General features: G+C 56.0%; 8 protein-coding genes across 8 annotated transcripts; 3 read left to right on the forward strand and 5 right to left on the reverse strand.

Annotated features, from left to right (window-relative positions):
- Positions 1 to 433: 433 nt before the first annotated feature.
- Positions 434 to 3,050, reverse strand: IE81DRAFT_297597 (hypothetical protein; the record flags this gene model as incomplete). The annotated part of the gene is made up of 3 exons (XM_025512162.1): positions 2,437 to 3,050; positions 778 to 2,353; positions 434 to 684 (listed from the first exon to the last, which is right to left on the reverse strand). Coding segments are annotated over exons 1-3 (2,193 nt in total), but the record flags the coding sequence as incomplete, so codon positions are not given.
- Positions 3,051 to 3,165: 115 nt separating this feature from the next.
- On the forward strand, positions 3,166 to 6,035 carry IE81DRAFT_364125 (hypothetical protein). The gene is made up of 6 exons (XM_025516833.1): positions 3,166 to 3,613; positions 3,708 to 4,599; positions 4,667 to 4,744; positions 4,813 to 5,019; positions 5,102 to 5,589; positions 5,660 to 6,035. Exons 1-6 carry the CDS (start codon positions 3,307 to 3,309, stop codon positions 5,809 to 5,811), a joined length of 2,124 nt encoding a protein of 707 aa, XP_025372652.1. The 5' UTR covers positions 3,166 to 3,306; the 3' UTR covers positions 5,812 to 6,035.
- Positions 6,036 to 6,202: 167 nt separating this feature from the next.
- Positions 6,203 to 8,487, reverse strand: IE81DRAFT_192703 (hypothetical protein). Its single transcript, XM_025510809.1, has 3 exons — positions 7,516 to 8,487; positions 6,424 to 7,436; positions 6,203 to 6,349 (listed from the first exon to the last, which is right to left on the reverse strand). The coding sequence occupies exons 1-3, from the start codon at positions 8,030 to 8,032 to the stop codon at positions 6,305 to 6,307; spliced, it is 1,575 nt and encodes a 524-aa protein (XP_025372653.1). The 5' UTR covers positions 8,033 to 8,487; the 3' UTR covers positions 6,203 to 6,304.
- A 597-nt stretch (positions 8,488 to 9,084) lies between these two features.
- IE81DRAFT_297600 (WD40 repeat-like protein) lies at positions 9,085 to 12,027 on the forward strand. Its single transcript, XM_025512163.1, has 7 exons — positions 9,085 to 9,545; positions 9,620 to 10,220; positions 10,299 to 10,513; positions 10,585 to 11,053; positions 11,141 to 11,409; positions 11,498 to 11,542; positions 11,615 to 12,027. Exons 1-7 carry the CDS (start codon positions 9,201 to 9,203, stop codon positions 11,618 to 11,620), a joined length of 1,950 nt encoding a protein of 649 aa, XP_025372654.1. The 5' UTR covers positions 9,085 to 9,200; the 3' UTR covers positions 11,621 to 12,027.
- A 1,216-nt stretch (positions 12,028 to 13,243) lies between these two features.
- IE81DRAFT_192854 (hypothetical protein) lies at positions 13,244 to 15,384 on the forward strand. Its single transcript, XM_025510810.1, has 3 exons — positions 13,244 to 13,609; positions 14,068 to 14,672; positions 14,752 to 15,384. The coding sequence occupies exons 1-3, from the start codon at positions 13,377 to 13,379 to the stop codon at positions 15,081 to 15,083; spliced, it is 1,170 nt and encodes a 389-aa protein (XP_025372655.1). The 5' UTR covers positions 13,244 to 13,376; the 3' UTR covers positions 15,084 to 15,384.
- Positions 15,385 to 15,685: 301 nt separating this feature from the next.
- IE81DRAFT_344799 (hypothetical protein) lies at positions 15,686 to 18,100 on the reverse strand (the record flags this gene model as incomplete). Its single annotated transcript, XM_025515847.1, has 3 exons — positions 15,686 to 16,852; positions 16,923 to 17,296; positions 17,458 to 18,100. 3 exons carry the CDS (start codon positions 18,098 to 18,100, stop codon positions 15,686 to 15,688), a joined length of 2,184 nt encoding a protein of 727 aa, XP_025372656.1.
- Positions 18,101 to 18,397: 297 nt separating this feature from the next.
- IE81DRAFT_192865 (hypothetical protein) lies at positions 18,398 to 19,306 on the reverse strand. Its single transcript, XM_025510811.1, has one exon. It carries the CDS (start codon positions 19,148 to 19,150, stop codon positions 18,695 to 18,697), a length of 456 nt encoding a protein of 151 aa, XP_025372657.1. The 5' UTR covers positions 19,151 to 19,306; the 3' UTR covers positions 18,398 to 18,694.
- On the reverse strand, positions 18,856 to 21,146 carry IE81DRAFT_320259 (aspartate semialdehyde dehydrogenase). Its single transcript, XM_025512965.1, has 3 exons — positions 20,438 to 21,146; positions 19,562 to 20,259; positions 18,856 to 19,311 (listed from the first exon to the last, which is right to left on the reverse strand). The coding sequence occupies exons 1-3, from the start codon at positions 20,727 to 20,729 to the stop codon at positions 19,219 to 19,221; spliced, it is 1,083 nt and encodes a 360-aa protein (XP_025372658.1). The 5' UTR covers positions 20,730 to 21,146; the 3' UTR covers positions 18,856 to 19,218.
- Positions 21,147 to 21,499: the final 353 nt, after the last annotated feature.

The raw sequence follows: 21,499 nt of genomic DNA on the forward strand, positions 1-21,499 counted from the left end.
GCTATGCTTGTCCGTGACTCCGCATGAGCGGACCGAGAATCATGAATGCTGAGTGCATCTAGCCTATTGACAATCAAGAATCAAAATCAAGAAGTGCTTGGAGCACCTTGAAATTTGCATCACGTGACCGACCAATGACGATCAGCATCGAAAGTTGACTCTCGGACTCTTCTCTTCGTGATCATGTCGTATGCTCAGCACGCTTGACCGCCACGTTGAATTGCTTAGCGAGAGATTCGACTCCAAGTCGATGTTTCGCGCTGATCGGCACAACCGGTAAGGCTCGACCGCTGTGCAGCTGCGCAACTTTCCCTTGCAGAATTGACAACTTTTGGCGAGCTTCAGCGGCTGAGGAGCGGAGGGCCTGAAGGTTGGGCGGTTCTGGGCTCGTGCCATTCGATGCGACCTGGCTATGAGCCTCACTCTCGGGTCCGAGGGCATCGCATTTGTTGGCGACCACGATGGCGCATCTGTTGCTCAAGCCTGGCGAGTAGGCTTCCAACTCGTGTTGCAATGTGGCGATCTCCTCCCATGGCGCAGGACTCTTCTCCGAGACATCGACGACGTACACTAAGGCCCTGCACCGTTCGGCGTGGCGCAGGAACAGGTGCCCTAGGCCTTTGTTGTCGGATGCACCAGATATCAGACCAGGAAGATCTGCAATGGTGAGCCTGGCCACTTCTTCTCGAAGACCAGCATTAACAACTCCTTCAGAAGAAGCAAGTGCGGCACGAGGCTGAAGGCGCTTCTTAAGCACTGCACCGGAAGTTAGAAGACCCAAGGGCTCTGACTCGCCGATAATGCCCGTGCCGGTCCCTAGCAGTGATCCATCATGGGCAAGGCGCAGAACGCCAACGTTTGGACTGAGGGTCGTGAACTCGTATCCGCCGACCTTGGCATTTGCATCCCCAGATCTGCCTGCGCTTGTAAGCGCCCTCAGTAACGTGCTCTTGCCCGCGTTGGGCAGCCCTACTAGCCCGACATCCGCAGGACATTTGAGCTCCAAAGACAGCCGGACCCGTTCGCCATGCGAGCCTCGGGTGGCAAATTTAGGAGATCGTGAGATGGCTCCTGTGCTGAGGAAGAATGGATTCCCAAATCCGCCGAAACCTCCTTGTGCGACCAGCATCCCGGGAGAATCGACAGCGGTAGGTTCGTCCAGATCATAAGTTCTGATGATCTTCTTGGCATTCTTCGAGCCGAGCGGCGAGATCTGACGCGATTGCGAAGCTGCTTCCTTTGTGTCTGAATACCTGCGCTTCAAGAGCGCCAGTGCCAGCCTCTCTTCTGCAGCCTTGAATGATTGCCTTAGAGAAGCAACGTCAGATTCGCTCTCCTCGATGACATCAGCTGCGGTGCCTGGCGAGCTCTGTCCACTTATCGAGCCGGGGTGATGTCTCCATGCAGCATCACGACGTATCCTCTCTTCTGCAGCGATGGAAGCCTTCTCTTCCTCCTCCTGCCGCGCAGCTTCGAGCTCGCGAGGAGACAGCAGAGCTGCGCCATCTTCAGCTTCTTCGGGCACAGGCAGGGGCATTGACGCTAGTCCCTTATCAGAAGTTGTCTCGTCGTAGTACTCGGGCGTGATCTCGTCGGCATCATGTCCCGCCTGGTCTGCAGCTTGCGAGTCTTGTGGAGCTCGTGAAGGTTGGAACGGATTGCCAACATCATGATGGAACGGCAGGACGCGCGATCTCTCTTCCAGGTCCCGCTCAGGGCTAACTTCTCGCTTCTCAATATCCCGTTTGTAGCCGTTGAATGCACCCTCCTCCTCCGCAGCTACCTCTTCAAGACTGCTTCTTTCGGCTGACTGACTACTTTGTTCAGCAGTCTCCTGTTCGGTTGAAGCCCCTTTGTCAAGATACACATGAAAGTCTTCGCTGCCTGACTTCTCGTTGTGATCCGGCTCGCTACGAGGCACAAATTGTGGTGGTCGAGGTCGTCTGGGATGATACACGCGCTGAAACCGGCGTTCATACTTGCGCATGAGACCGTGCTCATACTCTGAGCGTAGTATCCTAAGTTCGTCCTTTGGCTCGAGTGGGTCATCCTCAATGCCTTCCACAGTGACTACAGTGCCCACCGGAACGCTGAGGGTAATGTCCTTGCCTTTGCTACCGACGATCCATTCTCCTCTTCCATGCCCGCCTGCACCTCCTTCCGCTCGAGAGGGCACTCGCGCAAGAGATCTTAGATGCGAGACTGCTCGCACGTACACATCTCCACCGGGCCCTCCAGCTCCGCCTGAAGGCGGTCCGAATGGGACGTACTTCTCGCGAGAGAATGCTACGCATCCATCTCCACCCAGACCAGCAGTGACTTCAAGGGAAAGGGAGTCGATGAAGGATGAGGACTGGGAGGTAGCCAGCGGTGCAGCGAGTGAAGCAAGTTGAGTACGCTGCCCATGATCTAGCCGTCCCGCGCCCGAGTACTCACGCTGCTCTGCCTTCGCCATTGCGCCTTTCTGGCCGCCTTCTCCTCTATCGCCCGCATGTATGCCTCGTCCACCGCTTGAGAATCTTGAAAGTTGAGCAAAGGATCTTCATTCGCTGTGCTAGTAGACGTATGAAGCCGCCTTCTTGCGGCAGCAAAAGCATGCCGGTTGACGGACGCTGCTGCCCAACTGCTTTGATTCGCGACAGTTGCACGCACACCCAATTCGTGGCTTGAAGAAGCTTGATTTCGATGTGTGATGAGCGGGGGCAGGCTGCTCTGCTGACGGCAAGAAGTGCAGCCAGGCCGTCCCCTACTAGATGACGAATCCAGCAGAGCTCGCAAACCGAACCCTCGTTGAGAGATCATTCCTGAACTTGGGAGCGATTCGCAATGCGCGTCGTCGCAGGATGGCACGAGCTTCAAGCGCGACGTTGGGTCAAAAGAGGACTGGACAATCGATCCCTGTCAACGTCACCATGCAGCCTGTCTTGAGCTTTGATGGATGCTAGGAAAGATGATTTGATGTAGCCTGCTACTGTCATATTCTTGAGTGGGTTGGAGTGCAGCCACGATGATTCATACGGACGTTGTGGAGGAAGAATCACGAATGCATCTCGCACGGTTGATTCGTCGATGGGTAAGTAAGTGCAAGCAAGCGTGCAAGCTGCGCCTGGGGGCAAGCATGCACGCATGCACACTGAGCTGCCCACCAGCAGTGCCGCGGCAGACAATTCGGCAAGCGACAGGAAGAAGTGGAAAGACGACCTACACAAGGCGAACCACGAATTCTTGCTGGGATTTCCCTCCATTTCCCTTCCGTCACCGCGTCCGCATGGCGAGCGCTGCAAGCCATCCGCACACATTGTCACGATGTTCAAAAAGGCGCCAACGATCAAGCCATCGACGCTGGTGCGCTCCTCTAATCGAAGATCGCTCATAGCTCAGCTGCAGTCCCAATTCCCAGCCTTCGCGTCCGCGTCGCCCGACCTGGTGCTCAAGCTCGTGCCCGAGACGCTGCACCAACGCAATGCTAGCACTCATGCAGACGACAAGGCGGTGCTGTATACGGACGAGAAGGGGAGACCTTTGTGGTTCGAAATCGGCAACACTGCCGGGAAAGGAGCGGAAAAGGCAGGCAAGGGAAAAGGCTTGTCCAAAGTCGAAGTGATTCCTACTGGTGCGTGACTCGAGCGTGTGGTCAATGGATCCATGAAACACGTTTGCTGACGCTGAGGGATGTACGCTTGCCATGCGGCTGTGCTGCTACCCAGTGTATGCTTTATGGCTGCTGCCTACGCTGCTCCCCCGAGTCCCTACGGAGTCTAAGCTGGTGGCCTCCGCGGACAGTGCGCTCATGTCCGGCACATCCTTGATGGTGCCGGGCTTCCTCCCACCCCCAAACACGTTCCCCATTTCGTCTGGATCAGACTTGCCGAGGACAGGTGACCTAATCAGCATTACCGCTCAAGGATCCAGTGTGCCCCTGGTGGTGGGCAAGCTCGAGATCGACATGAAAGACATCGTCGAACGGCGAAGCAAAGGGGAAAAGGGGAAAGCTGTCAAGATCCTGCACACCCATTGGGACGAACTCTGGGCGCTCGGAGGTAGCAAAGAACCGCCTAGTGAAGCTGCTCTGCCGGACGTTTCAAGCTTGTCTCTCGCGACGGACTCATCAGATCCCGCGGCGCATGGTGCTGCAGCTGAAGCTGGGGCATCAGGCGCAGCAGAAAAGGCAGAGCCGGACAGTACAGAGGACGCGGGAGCAGGTGAATCTGGATTGGCAGCTGAAGATGGACCGCAAGGAGATACTGCAGACTTGCTGGCGGATCTATTAAGCGGGGGCGGCGATGCTGAGGAGGATCAAGAGACGTCCTCTCGGATAACAGCGTTGACCGCGAAGGATGTCGATGCTTTGCTTGACCTGGCTCTGCTGAGCGCAGTAGCCCAAGACACGCCAGAAGAGCTGCCAGTCGAGTCGAGCATCTTTTATCAGCTCCATGTCCTGCCAAACAGACCCACTACGTGGCCTCCGACTCCGGAGGGGGGTTTACAGGATGCGTCGTATGATGATGTGGAGCCCAAGAGGCAAAAGACGGCGGTCAGACCAGACGATGATGTCAGGAAGAGCTCAGCCAAAAAATTGGCTAAATGGGTGAAGACGGCGTGAGCAATTGCAGGTGTAAGGAGATGCCCTAGTCGCGAGTGCTGACAATTCTCCCTTGCCGAAAAGTGAGAAGAGTGGAGTGTTCAAGACGAAAGATGTCAAGGGCAAGACGCTCATCACCGAATTTGACACTGATCACCCAGAGTGAGTGCACATATCTCCGTTTGTGACACCCGCGCCATCCTACTGACTACGTGCATTTGCGTCTCCAGTGTGACCACGCTGAAGCCGTTCATTACGCTCAAGAGTCTGACGAGTAGCGATGCGACTGAGGCTGCTGATGAGATCGATCATAGTGCGCCTCATCCTGCTGGGTCAGAGACGACGTCAAACCCAAATTTGCACTTGCGCACCGTTGTAGAACGTTTTTGGACACCTTCAAATCAAGCCGTCAAGCTTTTCCAGAGCGCAGGCTATCCGTGAGTCACAGGCTTCGTCGAGCTCGCGCCGCACGCGACCCAATTGCCGGACTGACACGTCCCCCCTGCGCTGATACCGCAGGACCTCCGCTCCCTCTTCGCGGCCTGCTATTCGAGAGATGCTCGAGGCCTATGTTGCCAAGCATCAGTTGCGCGATGGGCGACAAAAGGACCATGTTCGACTGAACGATACTCTCCTAGTGAATGCTCTTTTCCCTAAAGCTTCAGCCAACAAGGACGAGGTGCCGGCGGTGATGAGCAAGCCGGCAATTCTGGATAAGCTGATTAGCACAAGCTGCACTGAACACCACCGGGTCTCTAGATTATCTGCCTCCAAAGCGGCGCAAGCGGAAAAGATCAACGCCGAATTGGGAGGTGAGGACGTGGAGCTGGAAGAGGGAGAAAGTAGGGGTCCTATGCGAAAGGGAGTCGCTACTCCTGTGAGAATAGAGATCAAGCAAAGGCAAGGCAAAAAAGTGGTGAGCCTCGTCACTGGTCTAGAAAGCTTTGGTGTGGATCCCAAGGATCTCGCTGCCGAATGCAAGCGTAAAATGGGAGCCAGCGCGAGCGGTGAGTTTGGCAGGTGGCCAACCGAATCGTCGCTAGCTGCTCGCTGACCACGGAGATCTCTTGATCAAAGTCTCGCCATTGGCGACATCTTCACCCAAGAATCCTCTATTTGAGCTTCTCATCCAGGGTAATCAGAGCATTGCGCTAGTCAACATGCTTGCGGACCTCGGAGTCGAAAAGAGGCTGGTCAAGGTCGAAGATGGAGGTAAAGGTAAAAAGTGAAGGATTCTTGTGTGCAACTGTTTGCTCTCGACAGCGTGGACGATCCTGCTCAATGATGACCCGCTGGCTGGCTTAATTGTGTCTCGCATTCATGTTGCACTTCCATACTGTCCCACCCCTCCTTGCAAGCGCGGGTGATCAAGGCTGACGGCAAGGAATCGGAAAGACGTCACCACGAATGATTTTGATGAAAGCCTTGCCAGCAGCCTAATGTCGATGTGAGTAATTGCAAGTCGTCTGTCTGAAGAATGCGTGATACAGCATGAGATGTGGAGAGGGCTGCGAGACATGCTTGAAAGCGCTCGGAGCGGAGATTCAGGCGGACAGATCTCCAGCACTGATGTATGGTATGGAGCGTTGTGAGGTGATCATGATTCATGGAGCTATCATGCCGTATGGAGGCGCCTAGGTGATCGAATTGCAGGGCCATGGGGTGGCGGCTGACGGGCACGCGTTGCGCTCACGCGCTCGGTCGACAGGTGAAAGTGCCCTTTCACCTATCCGCCAGGAAAGAGTGCAGATCCCAAGGAGGAAGAATCTGTTGGTAGAAGGGGCGAGGCACGCGTCAGATACCGTTTGAGCGCACACCTAGCAACACGGGCGCATGCTCACCCTGCCTCTGTTCTTCCGGGGGTCGCTGGAAGCACCTGTCGACGACGACCCGTTGGCATTCGCAGTGCCATGCGTCGACTCTAAGTGTGAGAGCTTCTGGAAGCCTTCTGGATCGCCACTCGTGCCTGCATCTCCACCAATGAAAGCGAGGTGACTCGGAGGGACTGGCACTTTGTCCGCTGCTATTTGGCCCCACACAAAAGTAGTCTGTCTGATTGTTGATTCGATTAAGGGCTGTGACGGTTGCCCACTTTGCGCTGCGATCGCGAGTGCGGGATCAGCGCAAGCGTGGTCAGGCAAAAGCCTCCGGCTCACGATGGCTTTCGCAACTGACTCACCAATGATGGCGCTGTTGACCTGCTCAGCAAGTCCAACGCGTCTTTTCTGATCGAGATACTTGCTCACTGGCGAGCTTTCTACGTTGGCGTATGCAAGCAGAGCAGTGACCCCTTGCAGTTCTTTGAGATACATGGATCTCCAATACTCTGGCAGTGAGAGTACTCTGGTGTTGATGCCCTGCACCAATGCCAGAGCGCCCATAATGCCGCCACCTCCAGCTCCCGTAGCGTTCGCGCTTCCATTGGTCGACCCCGCACTGCTTCCAGCATCCGAGAAAGGCGACAGCCTTCCCGTTGCCGATGAGTCTCCGACGGACCTTGTTGTACCGGTAGCAGAGGAGCCCCTGACAGCCTCGATGAAAGCTTGGATCTGCAGATTGAGAGCGACGTGATCTGGATCTAGGCTGGGTCGGTAGGCAGGCAGAGCAGCTTTCGGCCTGCCGCTCTTTCCGTTGCCACTAGCCGCCCCCGATGCACCATTTGAAGCATTGACGGAGCCCGCAAGACCTCCTGAAAGCCGTGCGTACACGCTACTTGGGTCGAGCGTCTGTAGCGATGCTTCAGAGCGTCTCAACCGCCCAGCTGCCGCGGAGGAGCTGACCACAGCTGGGAAATGCTCATCTAGCAATTCGATGGCAGCGTAGATGCGACCGCTCAAGATGTGGTCCCGGATGTCTGTACGCATTTCCGAAAGCGTGTGAATTGTTGTGAGCCTCACTTCAGATTTTGAAGAGGTGGATGCTGCGATGCTCACCTCGCCTGATGCTAATCTGAAAGACGTCATCGCCACTGAGTTCACCTACGTTGTCATGCCCTTCGAGCCCAGACGCAAACTTGTGCAAGTCGTCTCTGCCTTTCCCTTTGCCGTTCAAGGTCTTGTCAGCTGATTGTCGTGCGGCTTGGGTCTTGCCATTCAGCTCGGCTGCGATGGCCAAGGCTTCATCCACTTCTATCTCCATCTCCGTGCTCGAGTCTCCTCTTGCGAGAGGAGGGGGTACGACACCAGCGCCGAGACCTGGTCGCCTAGAAGAGCCAGGGGCCTGAGATTTACTGCGAATGTCTGTGCCACTGGATCCTTCCGCTGCGATGCCGTCGCCAGCGAAGGCTAAAGCGGTGTCGAGGTAGCAGTGATGCACCAGATAGTTGAGCACCAATTCCCGTGTCATCGCGGGAGAAACCGACTCGTTCAGCCTGCTCCTGGTTCCAGATACCGCGGAGTCATCTCCAGGCCTCTCTGCCATGCCCGGGGAGATGGGACGATGGCTTGACATCCTGAACGCGAATCACAAGTCACAGCGTCGCTTCGAAGTGAGCGAGAGGCGGGGCTGCTCAAGTGAGATAGATGTGTTGCGTCTAACAACTTCTCGCCGCCGCTCTAACTCGCCCTGTAACTCTGCAGAATGGGTAAAGGCTACGGCGAGGATGTGGCAGCGAAGCGAAGGTCAAGCTCGAGCGGATGTGTGGGAGCGAATGTGCCGTTGTTAGTCGTCGCTTGTGCGTGAGGCTGAGCAGAGCAAGCTTATGATGCCACGGCGCGCGTCGAGGATCTGAGCGACGGGGTAGGTGCGTGCGGTGTGTGTGCCCGCAGTAGGCGAAGCTCTGTGGCACTGAGAGTTGCAGTGGTGTATCAAGGGGTTTGGCAGCGTAATGTCCCGAGTCAGGCTTGTCGTGGGTAATGAGGGAAGTGGATATCACAACGTCGCATGACAAGGCAGATTAGGCGGAGGTCCGATAGCTATACACACATACACTGATGATATACATACATGGCTGTGACCCTCCATCTGATGACGCATGCAGGGCACACCTGTCACCTCATCGCCCGCCCGCCCGCACAGCAGGTCACGAGTCACGCGCGCTATGTTGTCTTCACTGGCTGCACATGCATATACCTATCAGTATGTCGACTCATACACATCAGCGCAGGTCGAGACTCACTATGTCACAGCGTCGGGTGCATGCTGCCGCCAGTGTCTACGTCGCTCATCCGCATGGATCAGCACCTTCTCGAGGTGTCCAGCTTCGCTCATCGCTTCAAAACAGGGCCTGGCTACCAAATCGCACCCACGGAGAACAGGCCGCCGCCATTGACAGCCATACCCAGTCATGAGTCTGGAAAGTACATGGACAGGGCGGATTTCGATCGCAATTAACGTGCAGGAGACGGCCCGCGAGAGGATCATGAGGTATACCGTACGGTACCGCCAGAACGCAGAGATACGCGAAGCCGCGCGACCTAGTATTTCACGTGACGTCAAGCAACCTCTCCAAAATTCGTGATCGTCCTCTGCTCTCGCATCTCGGTCGTCTTTCATTATTACTACACGCACACACAGACACACACACACGCAGACCTCGCTGTCCGAAGTCCTTCAATCGGCGGGGCTCAGAGCCATCGCACCTTGGCAGCCTCTCCTCAAAGAGCAGGTCGGTTCCAGCATGAACGCTCTGCAGAGCTACGATAGCGGCTCGGAGGAAGATTATGCTGGACCCTCCAAGCCATCAGCATCCATCACTGCCGTCGCAGCACCCGCCGCTCCGGTAAAGAGAGCGCTATCTCCTGACGAAGATGACGATGTGACCGTCGAAGCAAGCGACGCCTTTGGCCTCCAAAATCTTTCCGGAGGTGACGCATCAGCCAGTGACGATGCCCAAAGGAACAAGGCGAGCAAGAGATCAAGGGAAGAGGCTGACCGAAAAACGGGTAACGGCGCGGCATCTCGGTCACAAGCAGGTTCCTCCGATGCTCTGACTGTCACCGCCGCTCCGGGCGTGATCGATGCTGTGAGTACACCATCATAGTCTGTCCTTGCCATTTTCCACTCAACTCCACGCCCGAACCCCTCTTGAACTCGAAGGATCCATCGGCTGCACAGTTGCTCACGAGACCCAGCGATACCTCTATGCACGTCAATCTGCGATATACCGACATGACCGCGCCCATCATTGGTCCCGAGAATCCTTTCGCAGCCAGACCGCTTGGGTCGCAAGCCAATACGCTGACTGGCCACATTGAAGACGCTGCCATGAGTGACTTCGACTTTCGAGCTCAGCAGCGCACCTTTGAGTCTCTAGGATACGCCAGGAATCCATCAAATCTGGCTCACAATGGCGGAAACAGCTTTGTGGGAGATAGAGCGAGAGCGTTGGCGTTGAATGGCGCTTCTGCGTTTGAGCTGCGTGGTGGGGACGGCGAGAGCAGGAAAGCTGCGAGAGCATTGAAAAAGCAACGCAAGGGGCAAGACGGAAGCCTGGAGGATGTGGGAGAAGGCGGATATGCAGGTCCTTGGGGAGGCTGGCACGGCGAAAAGGTGAATGTCGCAGAAGGTGTCGGTCCCACACCCGAGGAAATCAAGCGTGCAGAGGAGAGAAGCACGAACAGGCAGCTGGAGAAGCTTGAGATGGAAGCACGAAGACGGCGAGAGGATGCGGCGGGCACTGAAAAGAGCGTCTTTCATGGTGAGAAGATGGTTGCCGAAGTGTTGCGTCGCTCGAATATCCTCAGCTCACATGAAACACGCTCCCCTTCTCCTGCAGGAAAGTCCATGTACGATTACCAAGGCAGGACGTATATGCATGTGCCTACTGATGTGGATACCAACCTCAAGGGTCAACCCGGTACAGAACAAAGCTTCATTCCAAAAGCTTGCATTCACACATGGACGGGCCACACAAAGGGTGTAAGCGCCATTCGCTTGCTACCTGGCAGCGGTCACCTGATGCTGAGCGGCAGTATGGACACTCAGGTCAAGGTGCGTAGCAGCTCGCATGGAGTGATGCACTGTTTCAGAAATGCTAACGCACTTGCCTTGTCTGACTGAAGCTCTGGGACGTATATCACGACGGCAAATGTCTCAGAACTTACATGGGCCACAATAAAGCGGTACGAGATGTTACGTTTAGCCCTGACGGTCGACGGTTCCTGTCGGCCTCTTACGACAGGCAAATGAAGCTTTGGGACACGGAAACAGGCCAGTGCATTCGAGCATTTTCCAACGGAAAGGTGCCTAACGTCGTGCGCTTCCACCCCGACAAGCCAAACATTTTCTTGGCGGGGATGAGCGACAAGAAAATCACTCAATTCAACACGGACGATGGAGAGGTAACGCAGGAGTACGACCAACATCTTGGACCTGTCAACTCCATCACTTTCGTCGACGAGAACAGGCGTTTCGTCACGACCTCTGACGATAAGACGATGCGAGCGTGGGACTTTGACATTCCAGTCGTGGTCAAATACATTGCGGACCCAACTATGCACTCGATGCCTGTGGTGGCGACGCATCCAAACAGTGAGTGCAACTCCATTCGATGCGATGTCGCACAACACCACGCTAATCTGGTGTCACAACTGTCCCGCTTCTCGCTTCTGCCTGCAGGAAAATGGCTGGCGTGCCAATCGCTCGACAACCACATCAATGTCTTCGCATCGGACAGCTTCCGGCAAAACAGGAAAAAGATCTTTTCGGGGCACCACATTGCGGGATACGCTTGTCAGCTCGGCTTCAGCCCTGATGGTCGTTTCATCTCGAGCGGCGACAGCGAGGGGAATGTGGTCTTTTGGGACTGGAAGAGTGGCAAGCTGCTCAAGCGCTTGAGAGCTCATAAGGACGTCGTCATCAGCCACGAATGGCTGCCCCATGAAACGGTGCGTTGCGGATCAGGAGCTCTTGCACCTTGGCAGAGCAGAGCAGAGCAGCTGCTGAAACTTCATTTTATGCTCGAACACGGCGCAGAGCAAGCTTGTCACGGGCTCGTGGGACGGTACGATCAAGCTCTGGGTAAGTCGGCTTTTTGCCGCACCCTTATTCGCAAAAGCGTCTTGAGCTGATCTCAGATCTTCTTCATCGCAGGACTGATACCTGATTCTGTGCTTGACTTGCTATTGGTACTCGCATGCAGTCTTTTCGCGCGAGCATGCACTCTGCGATAGAGAGATTTCTTGGAGTTCTGAGGACCGAACGATACTTGCCATCCTTGCAAATCTCTCTCGAGCACAATGCAGAAGCGAAATCAGTATGCGGCGTTGTGTTTCTCGATTCAGAGTTGCCATTCGTTCTACTCTTGTTTCGCGAGCTTCCTGCATTCTGGATACACTCGTGTGCTTGCTCATCTCAAGGCGATGAACGATGAACAATTCTAGTGTAGGATCTTTCGGCGGCATCGTATCACGCGTGCATGCTGCTCGGAATCGAGGCTTTGATCAAGTTGGGCAGGGCTAGGCTGAGCGTACACGCCATCCGAGAAAGGCATCGTCAACTCAAAGCCTGCGCTGCGAAGCAAGAATTCACATTCCTGATTCACATTGTGGTCGTTGCGCCTCGGACGGTGCGGGTGAGGTGACGTGACAATCAGGATCATGATGGAAGTTTCGGGACCGATGTCATCGACTTCAGCTTCAGCTTCAGCTAGCGTAAGCGAGTTCGCGCATCCGTCAATTGAAGCTTCGTGTCATTCTTGGTCTGCGCATGCGCAAAACGAGCCTCTTGCTTTTGCCAAGCACGTATACGGGAGCTTTGCGCAGCCCACCCCACCCACACCTAGTTCCGTGTTGCCTGCATGATCTTGGCTTGATGTCGCGATTGAGAGCAATCCACATTGAGTGATTCAATTCGCGATGGCAGGATGTATGGACAACGTCGATCGAGCGTGCAGTGCGGGCCATCCACCCAGAGAAAGTGTGAATTGGTTAGGAACACCTGAGCGGCGGGCGACGCATCAGAGGGGCGATGTAGTTTTAAGTTGACCCTTCGATTCGGAGATGAGATTCACGAATGGATGGGAGTCAGAGAGTGCAGGAGGAATGCGGAGATTGCGGCCTCTTCTTCTGCCATGCACTCATCAGAATAATATCAATCAAAGATCACAACAGCAGCTATATATAGACGCGCGCACTTTGCCTTGGAATTTTTTGTTCCTTTGATGCGGGCATTGCCCGACTTTGTTGCGTCGTGAATCGTGAATGAAAGATGTGAGTCAGAATGAAGAATCAGAATCGCATGGATGCATCATCATCGTGACTCACACACAACACAGCACGCACATGACGATTGAGAGCCACGAACGTTGGGTTCACGATTCGATGATGGATGCGCGCCGCTGCACCTATATACCGGTACAACAATTCAAACTCGGCATACAATCGTGAATCACGGATCGCGCTTGCTTGCTTGCTTGCTTGCTTGCTTGCTTGCTTGTTTGATCCTTAGTTGCCTATTTTGGTTCGGCGGGGTCGTGAGTCGTAAGTCGTGGCGCCGAGCGAAACGAGTTGCGCACCTCGCGTTCGCGTTCGCGTGTGCAGCTGCTGCTGTGCGCGCGCGTTTGTCTTGCGCCCGCGCTCGTCGGCGTGCAATTCATCCATCATGCAGCAGCATCGACGATGCGCCATGCACGATGCACGGATCTACGCTGCTCGTCATGGCTTCTGCGCGCCGATCGACTCGCGTCGCGTTCGTCGTCCGCGCTTCCCTTTCTTCCGCTCCACCAGCATCCCATCCACCACGACGCGCATCGCATCGCACCGCACATCCGCATTCTGGTTATTGTGTGGGATCTCATACATCGCACCATATTGATCTTCATCTGCACTCGGCACCTTGATTGAAACATTTCAAGATGGTCAAGTCGCTCAAGTATCAGAGAAAGTCGGATTTGGTGGATATGGGCACCCTTTTGGGTCTCTCCAACCCTTCCGACCTCAAGAGGGACGATTTGGAAGATGAGGTCAGGAACGCCTTGCTCTCCAGAAGAGCAGAATTGCAGAACGATGAGCACTGGAAACCCATTTACGGTGCCATCGATTCTGGAGAGCGCAGAGCAGCTAGGAGCAGTCTAGGCGCCACCAGTCCGTGAGTTTGCACTCTGACTGCATTCGTGATTCACAATTCGCTCGAGATTCGTGATTCTTATTTCTCGGATCCATGGCATCGAGGTGAAGTTTGCGGAGCGCGTGGATGCTCGCTCGCTCGCGGGTGCTCGGACGTGTGCAGCAGCGGCCCCGCGCGCGCGCGCGCGCGCGAGCGGTTCAAGTCATGCTGCTTGCATGCATCATTGCGCCTCTGCTGACGTGCCGCGGCCGATCGTGTGCTGCTGGGCCACACACCCATGCACGCATGCATGCCCATGAAAAACGCGGGTTGCAACGTATAGAGTCACGACGAGTGCACGCGGTCCGTTTTAGCAAATTGCTTCCCCGCATTTGGAAGTCGCTCGTCAGATTGACATGGTCATGCGTCGCACCCATAAGCTTGATCTTCCTGCCTTTTAAATGTCGCTGACAATCGCGCCCAACCAACATCCCATTTAGCGACTCTGATGCTTCGGACGACTCTCCTGCTCGCGCCAAGTCTCCCCGCAAGCACTCTGGAGGCCGGGCCAACGGTACCGCTACTCCGCGCAAGACCTCGAGCTCGCTTGCCCAAGATGCGAGCTCCACCTTCAACAGTTTGACAGCTCGTACCAAGCGCAGCTTCGAAAGTCTCAAGGATGCATTCCGAACCGGAGCTAACGAGGCTCGCACTGAAGTCATTGAAGCTCGCGAGCACGTGGACCACGCCGCACACGGCGTCGCTCACCGCGTCAAGCTTCAACAACGCGCCTTGATCCGTGGCGCTGGAAACTTGTGGCACAAGGCCGGCGTCTACGCTTCCGATGCCAACAACCTGACTACGATATTCCTTGCTCTCGAGGCCATTACTCTGATCCTGTCTATCCTCCCTACCACCTACTTCGAATTTGGCAGCCGCGCGAGCGTGAGCAACCTTGTCAAGAGCGGCGGCAAGACCGCTCACAGCACTGTCCCTCACTACGCCATCACGATTCCCAATGCGTGGGCTCTGCTCACCGTCGGATTTTGGAGGCCCATCGTTCTGTGGACTCTTTACACTGTCGCCGTCCCTTACATTCTCGCTCGTGAGTCTCGCTTGCTCGCGTTGAGCCCATTCTGAATCATGCTGACGTCCGATTTGTACGGCTCCGCGTTATATGCCAGATCTGATCACCTTTAGCCGTCGTCGCGACTTCTCGGCGCAAACTTTCACCTTGTCTCGTCTATTCCTGATCCTCTTCCTCGTCCGTATCACTCCTGGACTATTGCCCAAGCCCGCTCCTGCCGTGCTTGGCGTCGCGGCGGGCCAGACCGCAGCTGCTGCCAACGCTGCAGCCGGAGGCAAGCTGCTGAGTGCCCAGGGCCTCATTCAACAGTACACCAGCTACGATTGGGTGTCAGCCGCAATCTCCCCTGAGCTTCAAGTCCTGGCTGCTAGCGCTGCCGCTGCATTCGCAAACCTCGAGGCGCTCCACACTCGCCCCCGCGCGGGCTGAGCTCCTGAAGAGCAAGCATTGGCACAACAATGGCGCAAGAAAGCGCTTACGCCGTTCGCTGGAAATGTTGGCTTGCCATCTCGAAGACCTTTTGCTTTACCTCACATACCCTTTTCTTTCGGAGCTCGCCCTTTTTGTTCTGCCTGAGTGCTGTGACAGCGAATCAGCAACATACTGCCATTCGCTTCCAAACTCTGCGATGTGCTACCTTCTCCCTCCCTTCTCGCAACTATTATCGCCGCGACGGCGATCATGCGTACCCGTCTCGGCTTGGTTCAGGCTTCCAATATGTCAGTCTATGCTCATCACGTATACGCTCGCGCCAGGATTCAAAAGCAGCCCGCATTTTGTTTTCCTCTTCTGGTCATGCTCCTCGTCTCTCGTGCAATGCAAATCGAAGTGTTTATTATATCTCTCCATTTCGCGCCCCCTCGCCTCGCCTCGCCTCGTCTGCCCTCTCTCATCCTGAGCTTTACGATGCCTCTCGCCCTCTCTGACCTGGCCCAGCGCTGCCAAGGCGAATGTGCCCACGCTCCGCATCTGCATGAACTCGATCGGCCGGGCTCTAAGAATTCAGAGAGTCCTCGAGGAGGCATCTTGAGTCATCCTTCCACATCCGTATCCCTCTCTTCCGGAGCATCCCAGCTGACCTGACCCAGCACATCTCCCATCCAATGCCACCTCCTTCCCATCGCCTTTTCCAGATTGACATTGGGAAGCAAACAGCTCTCCAGCGATCTGCTCCTCCTCTCCAGATCCGACATTCTCCTAGCGCTAACGAGGTACTCTTCCTTGGGCCCCCCTCTCCCTCTCCCTCCATCGCCATCGCCTTGCATCATCTCCTCCTCCTCCTCCTCCTCCCCCTCACAATCGCCGGCTAGAGCAGTGCTGCGCGAAGCTACGAGGACTCTTCGAGCGCACTCTTGCATCAGTCTAGCTATATTCCTCGTATCGTCCATGCCCGAATGCAATCTTCCCTCGAACGGCTGCAGCTTCAAAACTGCTAGCAAACCGCTGATGGTCGTGTCGCGTATCGGCGCTTTTTTGCTCTGCTGCATCCCTGCGCTGCGGATGTGCGTTGACCGACGTTCGGGGGCGCTCGTGTCATTGGGGTCGTGCGTGTGCGTCCTTGTTCTGGCAAGGTGCTCGACGGGCAGGAACTCGTCCAACGAGGACCCTGCTGTGGTGTTTGGGTTCGTCGAACCGAAAGCGTTCAAAGTTGATGAAGCTGCAGTCGTCCGTCCTTCCATTTTGAGCAGCCCAGGTGCAGCTTGCTCCGAGGCTTTTGCGCCCGGAGCGCTAACAGCATCGTGGTCGCCCCACTTCTCAGTGGGCAGAGGCCTCTCGACGTCGTAAAGCGTCTGTATGCTTTTCCTCACGTCGATCAGCGGTCCGCGCATGAAGCGCGGAGGTCCATCAAAGCCAGACATGAAGGACTGCTTGACTACAAAATCTCTCAGATCAAAAGGCCCATGCGTGACCCACGTCACGCCTCGCCTGAGCGCTGGGATCGGCGTTTCTGTCGCACCAGTGCTCGATGCGACCGTCGCTGTCGTACCAGTATTGGACGGCGCGTTAGATGTGAGAGCGGGTGACGAGGGAGTCGAAGGGACAGAAAGACGATAGCTCGAGCTGCCATTTATTCTTGTTCGTGCCGGCAAAGGCCGCGATCGAGGTCCGGTGGGTGCTTCGAGGAGCGAGTGTCGCGACAAGAAAGCTCGGAGAGCGTCCAGAGCTGCTGGAAAGGTCGGAGCTGCATCTATAGTCGACTGAGCGGGGTTTGAGCGTTTCAGCACCTCAATGTTTGCAATCAAAAAGATTCGGCCCTTTCTCACTCACTTGATCTATGCCCGTTAGCTCTCTGCAGAAGCGCGTCAGGCGGGGCCGCCAAGTCGGTCTGACAAAAGTGTGAAAGGTATCCACTACCACCAGACTTGGCTCGTCCTCACTTGAAGGTGTTTGCAACGCGTCTATGGGATCCTTGTCTGCTCCCAGTCCTGCCAGCTGCGTCAGCTCGTCTTGCGCCAACGAGGCCGTATACCGAAAACTTTCGGTCTTGGGCGATGCAGGTGAGCTAGGTCCCGCACTTCGACGCAACGCTGCAGGAGAAGTGGGTGGGTGCACGTTGTATGCGGTCGCTCGCTGTTCCAGCTGATGGATCTGCACTGCCCGACGCGGCTTCCATTGCAGCAGTATGACAGGCAATTCGATGACTGCGGTGGGGTGAGGGATTGGTGTTACATGTGTCAGTGGACCCTGACTGACCAGAACCGACGCTGCGCAGAGCGATCCGAGCCACTTGACGCCCCTTTGAAGGGAGAGTGTCTTTGTTGCGGAGCAACCTGAACGTGCCTTGTATTGACGCTGCACTCACTCTCGTTTGGCCAGTCGAAGCTAGCGCTTCGCGTTCTCTGTGGTGGCCCTCGCTCGCAGGTCGCCTCCACATCCAAGACGAGAAATGAGTCGTAATGCTCCAACTCTTGCTCTGCTCCCAGCCTGCTGGCAGGGGAAGACTGAGTCGCGCTGGTGGCCAAGGAGGTAGAGGCCTCTCCGAGCGCATTCTGGTAGGCGGCGCTGACGGGACGAGACCTGTACCCATCGATAGCGGGGGACAAAGGGTGACTGGCAGATCGACAAAGTTTCAGCCGACCGCCGTTCCTCTTTGGCCCATTCCTGCTCTGCCTGCTCGGACTTGTCGGCGTAGCGAAGGATCTGGGCGAGGCCGAGCTCGGCACGGGAGAACGAGGGCTGGCAGATGATTTGGGCGTGCGGGGTGTGAGGGGCGCGCTGTGCATCGTGCTCCGTTCTCCCGCACTCGAGCTCTGCGAGTCTGTCGAGATGCCCGACAAGCTTCCCATCACCGCCATCTCACCCAAACCTGCCAACGCGGGTGGCGCTTCCTGCCTGATGCGACTGCGTTTCAATCGAGCGCGCAGCTCGGGTCGATGTCCGCGAGTCGAGAGACCAAGCTGAGAAAGTTGCGCTCGCAAGTCGTCCACTGTCAAGCTCGAGCTCATCTCGCCTATCGGTCCCCCAATCGCGAGTACTGAGTGAAAGTGGAGCCGACCGAGAGTTTGGTAGCTAGACGATGTTGATGTGTGCGTGCGTCAGCTGCCAGCACGTCAGTTGATGGGTAGAGGCAGGACCGTTTTGGGCAGCAATGGTGCATGACGAAGTTCTGGCCGCCCTACACCACCCGGCTCGTCCAGCATTGGTCGATGACCCGCCTGGCTGCAGAAAGCTTCGCCTCCGTATGGGCCGGCTGCGGGTCGCGATGATGATGTGGCCAGTCAGCGCCTGGCTGGCCGGCCGGCGGAATGGCTTGAGAGAGATCGAGGCGAGGAACGCTAGCTGGTGTGTGCGCCGCCCATGTAGAAGGCGGAATTGCGTGGTGGGATGAAGCCAGGCAACTCGTGACTCACAACTACATATGCCAGAGCAGCATATCGAACAAGTTACCGACCGAGGTAAGGCAGAGGAGAGGTGAAGGAAGTTGGCAGTGAGAATCAGAATCACGAATCTCGCATCCGTCCAAAGCTCGAACAATCGTGAATCTCGCAGTCGATCTCAATCTCAACCGATCAAGCCTCCATCCTGTTGACCTCGAACAGTCACACACAGCCTTCCCCCAACGCAGGCAGCACGTACCACGCACGCATCGCAGCAGTCACGAGCCATGCAATTAAGTCGAAATCGTGATCAGGTTGCATAGGAACACTCACAACAATCACACTCACGACTGACCGGTGCATGTGCACTGCTGCATGGGGATCGATGAGGGACGCACATATGTTGCCTTCCGCCGCGCGGCGGTGTTCGGCGTCACGCGACGCGCCCTTATAGCTGCGATCGAGCGCTCGATCGATCACTGCTGCTGCTGCTGCATATGCTGTGACTCGTCGTGACTGCATGCAATCACGAATAACGGCCAAAACGCCCCGAGAAAACCTTTGCTTCTCATTCACATTGTCACACACGATGATGTGCCAAAATGTCGATCTCGTGCCAGGCGCCTTTCGCCAAGTCAGCGCATCGTTAATTCTAAGGCCATGTATTCCCGCCTTCATTCGCGAGAACCCCCTTCGCAGAAAGATTGGTCAATCCTGCATCCTTTCTTCTCGTGCCCTTTTTCTTCTCATGACAAGTAGCCCTTCGCCAATGCAATCTCGGCATTGATGACGCTTGATGTCGCTGCTCCAATCATGACGTTGTTTGAGAGGACGACAAACTAAAAGGGAGGCAAGAAGAAACAAGAAAGAAATTGTGCAGATCAGCAAAGTACGCGTCTGCCAGGCCAAGGAGGCAGAGGCAACGATTGCGGCATCTTTGTGGTCCCTCTCTGAATCTTCGACGAATCACAAAGCTTGCGGACGTAGTCATCAGGTACGCGCACGCCCTGCTCTCGCCCCGCTCCACCTCGCGCTTAGCTCTCCCACTCTTCCACACACACACTCTCTCTCTCTTCTTTTGAAGCTCACCTTGATGTCAAAGACTGGACACTGACGAATCCTGCCGACATTGACGCCCGCGCCATTCTGAGCGTCCCTGTCCAACCTAGGCTGAGGTCTGTCCGGCTCCTCGTGCACAATGATTGCCCTTTCCGGCGCAGAATGGCACTTGAGCTGCTGCGCCTCGGTGGTGTATTGCCTCAGAGCTTCTTTGACCTGCTCCGCGTCAGGTGGTGGTCTGTTCAAGAAGCGCACAGATACGGTCTCTGTATGTCCATCGATGACCGGCACCCTATTGCAGTGCGCTGACATCTTGATGCCAGCATTCACGAATCTACCTCCTTGCACGTGTCCCAAGATTTTCGCCGCTTCTTGCTCCATCTTCTCCTCCTCGCCCGAAATGAACGGAACGACATTATCGTGCACGTCGAATGCGCTCACGCCGGGATAGCCAGCTCCCGAAATAGCCTGCATCGTGCTGGCAATCACCAGTTCGAGCGGGCCAAACTTTTGTTCCAGGGCTGCCAGAGGAATGACCAAGCCGGTGGTGCTGCAATTGGCGTTCGTCACGATGAAGCCCTTTTGAAGACCGAGGGAGGCCTGCTGAGTGCGCACCATTTCCAGATGAGAGGGGTTGACGAGCGGTACGATGAGGGGGCAAAGCGGATCTTGCCTGTAATTCTTGGCGTTGGAGAAGACACGCAGCTCCGCAGCTCTGAACACGTGCTCTATAAGGCGTGAGCAGTGCAGCAGTACAGTGCAGCGTGGGAAAGGATGCGTATCAGCATGATGGGCTCCACAGTACCCTCTGGGTGGGCGTTCCCCCCCCCCCCCCCCCCCCCCCCCCCCCCCCCCCCCCCCCCCCCCCCCCCCCCACAGGCCCAGGCGACAGCTCTGGCTACTCACCGTACTCGGCAGCAGGGCCCGAGTCCAGTCCCGAAAAGACGACATCGCACTGCTTGAACCTGTCCACGCTGCAATCGCCAACAACGACATCTTTGACCTCTCGCGGGATCTCCTTTACCTGCTTCCATCTTCCCGCAACTGCATCTTTGTACGCCTTTCCCGCGCTGGATGAAGAGGCTCCCAAGACGCTGATCTCGAAGTTGGGATGACCGGAAAGGAGAAGGATGAAGCGTTGACCAACTGTGCCAGTCGCTCCGAGCAGACCTACGCGCAGCTTTGGCGAGGATGACATGGCGTGAAGAAGTGGCAGCCAAGGTGCAATGAAGTTGCAGATGAGAGGCGATGAAATGCTCCACAGAGGTACGCGGTGAGAATGATCGATCAGATGCCGGACTTGGCTAGCCTACCGGAGAGATCTCGAGTGCGATGGGTGAATGATGATGGTCGAGAACTTGGCTCGATTATCGCAGGTCTTGCAAATTAGGCGACTCTGGAAATTGTGAATGCGTTTCACGTCGTCCATAAGGGCAATGCGGGCTCGATCGCATGGATGCGTTCGTCGAATCAAGTGTGAGTGAGCTAGTCGCCCTCCCTCGAGCTCCAGCGTGCTCGCCCGTTCTGTCGTGAACTCGCTTCGCATAGCCTCCACCTCACCTTTTGGTCGTGCCTTGTGCGCGTATAGGATGTTCTTCGCTTGATTCGAAGATCGAGTCACGCAAGAGATGTGTGCGGAAATTTCGAATGCGCCACACCGCGCCTCGTGACTAGCCTCGTGAACGTCGCGTGTTGCGAGAATCAGTGCGGCTCACGTGACCCGTGTACTTCGTCAACCCTTTCCCCCCCATCCCGCCAGGCCGAGACAGCATGTAAAAGAAAGGTCGAATTCAGTTCTGATTCAAGATTCCTTTTTGAAAATCAAAAACGTTGATGAGTCAGAGGTCAGATGCTCACGGCCAGTCAAGCGTTGACGGGTCATGAGTCAGGAGTTGCTCATTGTTGATTCTGCGTCGATGTCCCACAACAAGAAGAGGCAGCCATTCCGTCGTACGTCAAGCGGGACAC

Source organism: Ceraceosorus guamensis (assembly GCF_003144195.1).
Source record: "Ceraceosorus guamensis strain MCA 4658 unplaced genomic scaffold IE81scaffold_5, whole genome shotgun sequence".
NCBI lineage: Eukaryota > Fungi > Basidiomycota > Exobasidiomycetes > Ceraceosorales > Ceraceosoraceae > Ceraceosorus > Ceraceosorus guamensis.